This window comes from Centruroides vittatus, unplaced genomic scaffold, assembly GCF_030686945.1.
Source record: "Centruroides vittatus isolate TY-2023 unplaced genomic scaffold, ASM3068694v2 contig_628, whole genome shotgun sequence".
Lineage (NCBI taxonomy): Eukaryota > Metazoa > Arthropoda > Arachnida > Scorpiones > Buthidae > Centruroides > Centruroides vittatus.
The window spans coordinates 345,355-358,061 of record NW_027122385.1 but is presented as its reverse complement, the minus strand read 5'-3'; the positions used below and the strand labels follow the sequence as shown (position 1 = coordinate 358,061).

Below are 12,707 nucleotides of genomic sequence, written 5' to 3'. Positions count from 1 at the left end.
TAAGTTTTTCGTTATATATGTTATAATTCAAACATAAATTTTTAATTATGATATTATACAGTTTTTAAAATAAATTTTTCACAATTAAGAATCATAATTTAAAATAATAAATTTATGTTTTAAATTGATTAATACAGTTTAATTTGCAGACATACAAATTTATTTCAGAAATTTTAAATTCAAATTAAATGGAATGCATTTAAAGAATCCAACAAAATTTGGCCATTGATGATATTTTGCAGTTAGATACAACTTATTCAAATGAAGTTGTGTTACTTTTAATTTAAATCCCTTCTCTTTAATTAAATTAATTAAAGTTTACATAGATTAGTTTAATTTTTTATTTTTACAACTGCTCAGCATCTTCAGGAAGCAGTTTCAGTTTTTTTCCCTTTTTTCTTTGAAACTATCTCGAAAAAAGAATGTTATACCATTACTTACAGTATGATTGCTTACTAAATTAGAAGTACGCTATATATTTTAATTATAAATCACCAATAACATTGAAATCAATTTCTATTCATATATATTACATATAATAAAATATTTTGTTAGAATGAAATATATTTAATTCGATCAAATTTCGAACAATTTAAATGATTGAAATTATGAAACTGGTTAATGATATAACTATTAAATTCATAACAATGTAATTCGTCCAATTCACATATTTTATTATATAGTATTTCTTAACCAACATAACTGTTTCTTGTACGATACTAGATTTGTGATGTTTTAAGATCAATAATAAATTATTTTCATATTTGTTTTAACTATTTTTAGACAGAAAAATTTATGTAAAGTAACAAATCTAAATCCATTAGATTCAAATTGGTCTAATCTATATAAATTTTCTATATATAAATTTATGTAAAAATCTCAATGAAAATCAATTTGTACGATACATATTTATTGAGAATTTGATTATAAAAAAGGAAATATGATTAAATGACTGAGTAGTTGAGTAATTAATAAACGTCAAGCAAAACATAAAAACTCATATATAAATACAAAAGTACTTTAAGAGCAAGTATAATACAGAGCTTATAATAGAAAAGACGGACCAGTTTATATTCAAGTTCAGACACCTTTGATTTAGTGTTCTCTTTTCTGTTAAACAATAAGATTACACTATAATTTAAACTTTGTGTGTGATGTGTATATTAAATCTATTATTTTGTTTTAATATTTTAAAACATTTTAAAGTTTATTTTGTAAAAAAATTAGCTTAAAAATGTCTAGTAATTATTCTGTGAGAGAAAAAATGATTCAGTATTGTTATTGAATTTTTGCTATGCTTTATTTTAAATGGCACAACTTTCTTCTGTTTAATTTTATTACAGACCTCCGAAACAGTAAACAAATCTAGTCACTTTTTATATTTCATTTATTCAATAAGGTTTACAAAATTTAACAATAATAAAAATCTAGTTATCAAGAACGTAATATAAATTCGAAACTACAATAAAAATTTCGAGTATTAAATTTAATCAACATACTAGAAATTATATTTATTGAATGATGCAATCAATAGAATTTTCTTAGTTATAAATTAATTTAATATTTTAAAATTATTCACAGAAATTGATTTATATAAAAACTCTTTTTTATGTTTGTTCTCTGTTTTGATCGATAGCAGTCTACTGTTTAACTTATATGTTTTTATCGTCATCAATAAATTTAAGTAGATTATCTCAATTAAGTAATCTATTATCTAAAGTAATTACTTAACTGAGCTTATTTGTTAAGATATAATGATATAATCTATGGTATAATAAAGAAAGCTTTATTAGAAAAGTGATCAGTTTAACGTTTCATAACTCCATACATATTGAAATTTTTAAACATTTTTTTCATGTGTCACCAAATAAAATAATTATAATAATTTGTAAAATATTTTTAAAATTATTTTTCAATAAAAATATAATTTAAAATTTTTAACAAATTCTTATTGATATAGTTTATTTTTTACTTACTTAAAATTAAAGTTAATTATTAATTTATATTGATTCTAGCAATTATAAGTATGTTTTTAAAAAATGTATTTAGAAAAATTTTTTAGTGAAAACTAATTGTTTAATTTTATTTTCTAAAAATATTTAAAATAAATTGAATGGATTTTTAATAAAACGAGTTTTAAGAATAAAATCTTGTTAAAAAACATATATATATATATATATATAAATTTTAAATATTTACTTTTAACAATATATTGAATAATAATCAAAATATTGTAATTATAAATAGTATTAAGTTAGGTATGTCATTAATACGAAATGCTTTTAATGAATGCTAAAATAACCGCATATTTAAATGAGTTGCTTTCTACTGAGATTTTATGTGTATTGTTAATAAATTGATAATAATCGAATTAAATTAACTATTTTACTTATTTTCAGTATTCATAAATAATATTCGATTTTTAATTTTTATTTATTTATTTTTAATATTTTATTATATTGACATTTCTTCTAGTTGCCATTTATTATGAAGTGAATCCGAGATATAATAAATTATAAATTTAGAGATTTGACAAAGATAACTTTTCGTTTTTCTACAATTTTTTTATTTATATATATATTAACTTTTTCGATCATTAATGAGTATTATTATTATAATTTTATTAAAATAACTTGACTATTTCTATTTTGAAGCAATTTAAAATTAGTTATGTATATTATTTAATCATCCATGCCCATATTGATTGAATATAAAATGAAAAATAACATAAAAATAATTCAAAATTTCTGTTCTTTTATATATTTTTCCGTATATTTGACGGCCGCCTTTACTTTAATTCGCACAAAAATTGTAATTTGAACAAAAAAAAGTAGACTACATGGTGAATGTTATCGAGCGAAGCTGAAAGACGGAATGGTTAGAGATGGGCTACTGTTAGCGAGAAGAATCCTAAGAAACGAGAGGATGTAGAATGGAAGGAATGCAGGAAATAGTACTTTAGCCTGCAGGTAAATTCCCGGATTCAGCAATCGAAGTAGTGTCTAAACTACATAGATGAGAAAGGATGACAACTGAGATCTCTGTACACTCCACTCGTAATGCTTATTGGAGATTGAATCAAATTTAGGCATATTAAATTAACTCGGTCTGATACTAATATACAACAATAACAACTCTATTTGTCATTTAAACATACGTGTTTGATTATATGATAAATATTATTTCGATATATTTACATCTATAAGAATTAGATCTGCTCTTTTCAGTATAACTTTCATCTGAAATAAATATAAATTCTTTACTCAAAGTTTATGAAATAGATTATTTAAATATTTTATAAATTCTTTTTGTTTGAGCTGATAGAATTATTCATACATTTATAAATATAAATAATAATAATAATAATTTACTCAGATATAAGTTAGATATTAGAATTTAGGAGATAGAAACATTAAAGGATATACAGATTTACGGTTTACATTAGTAGATATACTATAGTTATGTATATAGATTTATGTTATAGCTATAGAGAACTGTACAAACTATATATATATATATAATACATACATTGTTCCAAGATATAAATAAAGATATTTTGAAAGGCTTTAAAGAGTAAACGAAGTTATATTTAATTATTTACTACGTTTATATTTAAATAGAGTATTCAGACATTTATATTTGATAAGAAAATACGATTTATATCAATAATAGGAAATTTTTAAGCATCATAATCTATAAATGTGAAGCTTATAAATTATAAATTTTTAAATTTGTTACGCGAAAAAAGTTTACATAATAAAAGAGAATGAACATTATTAAAATAAAATCGCTTTAAACTTAAACTTTGATTACGAACATACTTAAATTTTCTTTAATTTACAGTAAATCAGATTTTTAATTATTTTTTTACTATTATATTATAATAATATGAATAAGTTCATTCAAAGACATATCAATTAATAGTTCATTAATAACCGAATTAATGATAAAACAAGTTTAAAGTTTAAGTTTATTACATTACAAAAATAAACAAGATATTTAAAAGTCTATTAAAATAAATTTATAGTGCAGAAAATAAAATAATTTTATTTTATGAATGCATTTTATCGTTAAAAAATAATATTTATTTTAATCCTATAATAAACGTAATAATTTCGTAAATATTTTAAAATCTATTTTATTTATATATTATAGTAAATAAGCGTAAAAATGTTTTGAATCTTTCTAATATAATATTCTTTAAATTTAAAATACAATAAAAATATCAGTAATTATTAAATGAAGATAATATTTTATTTACGATAAAATTATATATAGACCATTTAAAAGTTAATATGTAAATAATATTTTTATATCTGAATAATAGTAAAATATAAATAGAAATAATAATTTTAATTTTATTCTTTATCCTTAATTTTCAGAAGTAAAAAATCTCAGAGTTGTGAATAAAAATCAGTTAACTTTCAGAAACTCTTCAGAGATTTTATTATACGAAATGAAAACATCTGTTAAGATTTTTTTTCCTTGATAAATTTGAATTATTTAAATTTATTTCTAAAATAAGAAGAATTGTATTTATATATGTGTATTTTTTAAAATTATTAATAAAAATAATTACTTTCTGCCGTCTCTGTTTGCATTAGGAAATATTTCATGCAACCATGAGACTGTGCCATATGGTGAGAATGTGCGTGGCCAATGCCATCACAGAGCACTGTTCCAAATTCATTCTAAGAATACGTAACTCGAATGTAGATACATGCAGAATCATTTATTATTTTATCGGACATAATTAAAATCATTTTAAAGGTTTTAAAACGTATATTAAATCTCCATGTATAATTAATTAAATTCTAAAATACAAAACAATTTTAATTTACCAAACGTAATTATATATATAAATATATATTAATGATTAATTATTAATCATATTTTTTCACTTTTGATTGTATTTGAATGATAAATATATATATATAATTAAATTTATAATTTAGCTAAGTGAGAGAATAACTAGAAAATTTTCACAACTCTATTATTTTAGAATTTTCTTTAACGAAATAAGACAAAATATTTTTGACAATGATTTATTATAGGCAATCTGTAATAAAAATGAAGTATTATGTCACATTTTCTTCTACTGTTATCAATCAAGTATACATCGATCAACTTGTACAACTCATTATCTAAATTCAACATTCACCACTAAAGTGTCTTAAAACTTTTCTGCAAGGACGGCTTACGTCATAAGGAATTTATTGCTTCTGACGTACTCTCGCCGCTTAATCTAATTTCTATTTCAAAATTTTACCATAATTTAACTATATAACCGTTTTCTCAAACTCTGAATATCGCGATTTTTACAAGATCTAAGTTATATGATTCAGTGGAGAATTTAAATATAAACATAACATTTTAAAATAATGTAGGAAAATTTTCTACATGTTAAATAATAATTAATACTCACTAAAACATAAATTCAAAACGGTATATTTTATCTAATTATTTCATTGAGAAGTTGTTTATGTTAATCATTAAACATTAAGGTTTGTTTTATGTGCTAATGTAATTTAAAGTGTAATTATGTCATTAAAATGAAGAAATAAACGTATTTTTAAAATATTTTTTACAAATTTGATTTATTAATTTAACTTATATCTATTATTAAGAATGATTTAAACTTACCTTCCGCTGCAATTACACTCGATAAGAGTATCAAAAGAATCCACATTTTTATCGATGATATTAAATGTTACTTATAAGACAGATTTTTTTTTTTGGAAGAAAAAATCTCTTCTTAAACATTTAAAATTGTTATTATGACTGGAAATTTACCACTTAATTCCATATTAGTAAGTATAACTTTAGTATTTTCAACAATCGTTCGATTGACACCGCACTAAAATTAAACCATCAAATGTTTTCATAGCAGTAGTACATATCGTCTCGCTGCCATTGCTTTGTAGTGCTGTTCTGGTTGTAGACCTCTCCAGACACAAACGAGACCGTTGACTGAACGGTACTGGAAGGGAGAGAAGTGGTGACTCTGCCTCAAGCTAACACGTCATACGTCACGTGACAACGGCGCCACTATCCACTACATTCGAATATCATCGCCACGAACTCATTCTTCAGCTTATAACTTGAAACATATACAATTAAAACATGTACATTCAAAACTGTGTTAAATTACGAATAATTAATTCTATTACAAAATACGTCTTTTCATTTTTAAAAAATATCAATTTATATATTTACATTAAATAAATTCGTTTCGATTTATGAATAAAATTCTCAATTTGGAAAATCCGATTAACCTCCTTTATTTTACAATTAAGTAATGCATTTTTTGTGCTTGTATTTTTTTATCTTAATTGAAGTATAGATAAAATATTAATAAAATAATCAAACATTAATCTTTTATAAAAAAAATTTAATTTTTTAGAAATAAAAAACACTACATTAAGTACAATTTTTACATGTAATAAAGGATTTAATGTCAATTTAATAAAATCAATCATCATTAAAACGTTTTAACTGCATAAAAAATTAAGCCAATGGATTAAAAAGAAATATCTTTTTAAAAATCATGTTTTATATATTATATAGTTGTATAAATGGCAGCTAACTGTATGAATCAAAAATATTTAACTTTCATTTTTTCCGTTTTACTTATTATTTAAGGAAATCAAATAATAAACATATAATGATATTTTATTATTAAAAAATTTAACTTTGTAAAAGCTATTCAGATGCTTTCTGTCATGACATTTCAAACAAATGTTATTAAATCATGGATTCTTTGAAGCAAAGATTATTAAATCGTGGAATTTTATTGTAATAAAGAAATGTTTTTTTTTTCTAAAAATAGAAATTACATTTTTGTGAACTTTCGTCAAATTTGTTACATAGTTTGAAAGCCCAATCGATCATCAATTGTTATAATTGGTGTTCGTTATCATGTTACACCTTTTTCTTTATGAAAATCACTGATAATAAAATTATCTTTTCGTTTTAAAATGGCTTGAAGAATAATTGTTCGAAGTTATTTTTCATATAAACAAGAATTTAAATTATTAATAAATTATAAATATTTTTAATTTATAATTTATTAGGAATTAGAAATATTCGTATATTGAACGTGTTTGCAGCGTATTAAAACACGTTCAATACACAAATATTTTGCAGTTAATAATACGAGAATTTTTATTAAAACAACTGATTTATTTCATTTTAATAATTTCTAAATTAGGAGATTTTTATCTGTGATTAGATATCACTTCAGGTTAATATTAAAAAAGATAATATGAAGAAAACATTTTGGAAAAAATCTATATTAATGTGGTGATGTCCAAACTTTTTCGTTGAAGAATATCCCCTAGTGACACAAAATAAACTCTTCCAGACATTCAACTGAACGTTCATTTACTATTTAATGTGAAAATTTCAAAGATATATTCTTTGATCTTTCGACGACTCCTAAGGGAGTTACTGTTCACAGTTTAAAAAGCATTCATTAATGAGAAATATTTCCTATATAATTAACAGTTTTATCAACTGAGAGTTATTTTTGTTGTTTTTCAATCCTCTTCTCTTCCATTTTTATATATTTATATATACACACACACACACACAGGAGAGAGAGAAGAGAGAGAGAGAGAGAGAGAGAGAGAGCTGTATATCTAGATTCATATATACAGTATACATATGTACAAATATCGTAAGTTTTTAATTTATTTTTTCATCAGCTTTAATTTTTTATTCTTATATTACATCATTCGTTAATATTTCTTTTTAATTTCATACATGTTGAAGTATTAAGTTCATTTTTAATAAGTACAGTACATAAATATACGATGTTCTTCATGTAAAACTGCTATATTTTATTTGAACTTACACATTTACACATATACAACAATGACATAACATAATAGACATTTTGTAGTTAAAAATATTACTTTAAAAATATTTAACATCAGAAAACAATAAAAATTAAATAATCGAATTTTATTTATATATTAAAAATCTCTAATTTTTGTATGAATAAACCTATGATATTTTCTTCACTCTCATTCTACTATTAAAATATGTAGATAAATGTTCATCTTAATGATTCTACATTAAACAAGAATGAAAGCAAATGAGTAAATGATACTTATCTCTTTGAAATAAATCGAAAATTAATTCAAAAACGCTGATAAAATTAACATATCATTTGAAAGAACAATTAAATGAGATAAAGTTTCAATATGTTTTCTTAGAAATTAATTTATAATTAAATCCATAATGAATAATAAATTTTTTAAATCTATTGATTTCAGTTATATAGTAAAAAAATTTTGATAGAGCGTTGATTTATCATTGAATTTCTTAAACTAAATAAATTTTAAGATCGATATGAATTTTTTCATATCTTTTAAGAGATTTACTAATGGAAAGAAGGAGCATTTATTCCTTGAAACATTTAGGAACTTGAATAAAAAAGTAATGATTTAGCCAAGAAAAAGTCAATAGAGAATAGGTAGCTCAATAAGAAAGAGATGAAACCAACCAACACAAAATACTCGATAATGCAGTAATCCCACCGAGTATAAGCAATTACGTAAAAAAATCCTAAAGACAGAAATTAATTTTAACAAATATTTCAGATTATTATAAATTGATTGTGATATATTAACAAAAAAGTATTTCTCTAGAATTTTTGAAAACTTATCGTGAATAATTGATTACATTCTTGAAATGATTAAAAAATATTTTCTTATTAAAAAAAATTATTTGATATTTTTTACATAAATAATCAGAACCTATAACAAGCTATTTTTGTAAAATTTGACAAGATAAATAAAGGAAAATAGAAAATAAATATGGTTATTACTAAGAATTTTGTCAAATAAAGATTTTTAGCTTTTAAAATATAATTAAAAACTGCATTTTTGAAGCATTATTATCTTATTAAATGTGTTTATTAATTTTCGGATTATTGTTTCAATAATGCCTGTTTAATTTTGGATAAATTTATCATTAATCAACAAGGAGACAAGAAAACGACATATATTAAGTAAATAATATGTTAAATCCTCAGAAATTCAATATACTGCAGTAAAACCCCTCAAGTTGGATACCTCTATATCCTGAAAATACCTCTAAATTGGGCTCTCTAGAACCGGCAAACATCTATTATATAACAAAGAAACGAAAAAGTCTGATAATGTTTATTAAGAAAATCATATTAATAAGTATATTTAATATAGATTCGTTAGTAAAATTGCGTATAGAATTTGATTTATATGTATCTTTTATAGTTGATTCTCCTTTCTAACTAGAACATCACTAAGTTGGTACGTTTTTGTATAATCCGCTACAGTTTAAGTTAAAGAACATTTACTATACGTATAAGTATCATACATAATTATCATATTATTAATATCTAGCTTATATATTGATATTTAAGGATATATTTTTTGAGTATAATATATTGTCTTTACAGGAATAAAAATTGTAAGAATTATTTCAGCAATGTTAAGATAGAAGCAAGAATTTAACGATTAATTGTTAATAAATAAAAATATATTATTATTATTATTATTCTTTTTACATAAAATTACTTAAACTATAAAAAGTAATAAGTTATTTTACAAGCACAACAACGATTGATATAATATAAATAATTGCCAATTTATCTAAAATGTGATAATCGATAAAATAGTTGAAAAATAATTTAAATTTACTAATAATAAGGGATATTTCAAAAATATCAGTTCAATGAGTACAATTGATAATTATCATAAAGTAATTTAAAAATATTTTGTTAAATATATTTTAAATAATTAATTAATCACCAATTATTATTTAAAACTCAAATTTTATGTTTACTAAACATCAAATTTTAATGCTTAGAAAATAATCATTTTTGGAAGGAAACAATGAATTATTTATTAAAAGAGACTAAATAGTTAATTACTTTGATTATATATTTAAATTCTCCAGAATAAAATAAATAAATACAGAAATATAATTATTTTCCATATTTCAATATGTAAATAAACATCAGGCTGTGTGAAGATAAATATATAATTAGCGTTAAAATAATCTTTTATATGTTATTGTACATAATGCAATAAAGTGAATAAAGCTTTCGTTGACTATATTTTTGTTCACGTTTAATCAAATATTTCACGATATTGCAAAATTCAATTATACGTGAACAAAAATAAAGAAAGAATCGCTATTGAAAATTTACTGGATTATTTTATATAAACATTTGACGGTATTAATTATTTACAATGAAAAATAAGAATTTTTCTTATTATCGATACGTCATATTTTTTAAAAAATTGTGTCTTATACAGCACAAATAATTTGAAATTCTTAGTGATTGAAAATAGATTAATATATATATTAATTATCAGAGATAAAATGATACAAATACTTTAAAAGTATAATAATATAAATTTGTAATTACAGTTGTTATATTTAAGATGCGTTATTTTTATACAATTATAAAAATTAATAAATTAATATAGCGTTATTTTCATTACAAAAAAACAAAACTTTTTTTGAAAATAATGCTTACCGTTTAAGAACTTTTATTTAGAATATAAAGATAAAAATATTCATTTTTATCATTTAGCAATAAACAAAACTTAAAATTCGCGTTATAACAAAATTAAAGTAAAGAGAAAATGCTTTATTTTAGTCAATATTTTCTTTGAAAATCATTAATATCTTCACGAAGAGAATGTTTCATTTTTCAGTTAATTATTATATCCGCAATATTGCCAGGAAAAGCTTGTTATAGTCGTCATCAATAGAAACACACAAGTCTAACATGTAATGGTATGTTTATGATATCGATCTATGCCAATAACGATTAAGAGCAAGAAATGAATATGTCTATTAAGCTACGAACAACTTTATAAGTAGGCAACACTTAATGTACAGTACCAAATACAAAAAAAAAAAAAAAAAAATATGTTTTTAGGTGTAACAAAACATTCGTAATAAAAGAAAAAAGTGTTTGCTTTTTCATTAAACTCAGCTTTCTGATTCTGATTGGGAAATTTTAATTCGATTTGATAAATTTAGAAATTATATTATAATCATTGTCCTTCTTTGTGACCTAGGACGATTATTTATATTGTAATACGGTAATTGTTAGGTTTACTTATTTGGTTCAATTCTAAATATCTTTTGGAAATAATCTAAATTTAGAGCTAAAAAGTAATACACTAGGTCTTTAAAAATTCTTAAAATTCTGAAAGAAGAAGAAGAAGAAGAAAAAAACATATTTTAATTAATCTTGCATCAGCGTAAAGTCATGTATTATGTATTTTATTTTTCTTTTAAATTGATTAAATATCATTTGAAATTTCAGACAAAAAGAGAAAAAATACTGATGATAACTTTACACATACATTTTATATATTTCGTTAGTTTTAAATATTAAACATTTTACTTTACAATTGTAAGTTTAATAATTTTATTTTTATCTTAATATTTTTTACTTGTATCCTGTTTTCATTCCTAAATTTCATTTTATAGCATTTATTTCTCTTCTGTTACAATTATAAAGTATAGCATATTATATTTTATTAATATATTCAGTAATGTTTTCCTAAATTATTTTACTTTATTGTCTGCTAGAAGATAGTTATAAATATAATATATAACATAAATTTTTAATTTGTTATATATATATATTATTTGTAATATAATAAAAATTTATGAAATTTGTTTAACTAAACTACAATTCTCAGATAACTTATTATATTGAAAAATATTCTTTAAGAATGAATTTAATGTAAATTTTAATTATTTTACCTAATAATAATTCTTTTAATTATGCCAATATTTCTTAGATAAACTTATTTATCTTTTAGATTAGAATAGTTACAAATGATTTAATTTCATATAAGTTTAAATTACACTAAAGTAAATAAAAATTTTAGTCTAATTTGTAAAATACTTTCAATTTATAATTAAATTAATATTTATAATCTAAACTCTTAAAAATTAAATTCTACAAATTCTTAAAGATTTATTCCCTTGATAAGTAAAGTAAATACAAGATTGTCTTCAAATCTAATTTTACATAATTTGACGTTTCCATTAACATAATTTGTTTATTGAAAGTCTAGACATGTTTTATTTTTGTTTATATAAAAGTAATAATTCTTAATCCATTTAGAGTCAACATTTTATTTGTTTAACCTTTCTTTGTAGACTCCTGTCTCATCTGTCTTTATTCCCAGATATATCACACTTCTCACAATGGTTTCGTGCAGATAAATCATCAGTGAATCTTTTCTAAAAAAATAATTATTAATTGATTATGGTAGACTTTAGTAAATATAATCTCGAAGATTTCAGTATAAGACCATGTGACAACATACCAAATTGAAAAATGTGATAATAAATTACTAAGAAATATAATTCCATTGTTATAAGACCTAACTATATGAAACTTTAGACAATATCTCAATATAAGTTTCATTTTAATAAATAAATTTATAAATGTTATAAACAAACTTTTACAGTTTTTATAGAATAAATTCTTATAATAAAGAATAAATATTAATTATATTTTCTAATTTAGTTAATTTTCTTGCTTTTTTTACATGAGATTATATATAATTTACATAAAATTAGTCTAAAAGTATTAAATTAAATTTATGTTATTGCACTTCAAAGTGTAGCTTATAAACTTATATTAACTCTAAAAAAAGACTTTTAGATTAATAATTTTCGTA

At 21.3% G+C, this 12,707-nt stretch overlaps 1 protein-coding gene across 1 annotated transcript in view; it reads right to left on the bottom strand.

The window, feature by feature from the left end:
• Window positions 1–5,958, bottom strand: part of LOC136979552 (synaptogenesis protein syg-2-like) — a 290,470-nt gene extending 284,512 nt beyond the window's left edge. The window contains exon 1 of the mRNA XM_067275555.1: window positions 5,644–5,958. Coding sequence (XP_067131656.1) covers window positions 5,644–5,689 — 46 coding nt within the window. The 5' untranslated portion in view covers window positions 5,690–5,958. The remainder of the gene's footprint in view (window positions 1–5,643) is intronic.
• Window positions 5,959–12,707: the final 6,749 nt, after the last annotated feature.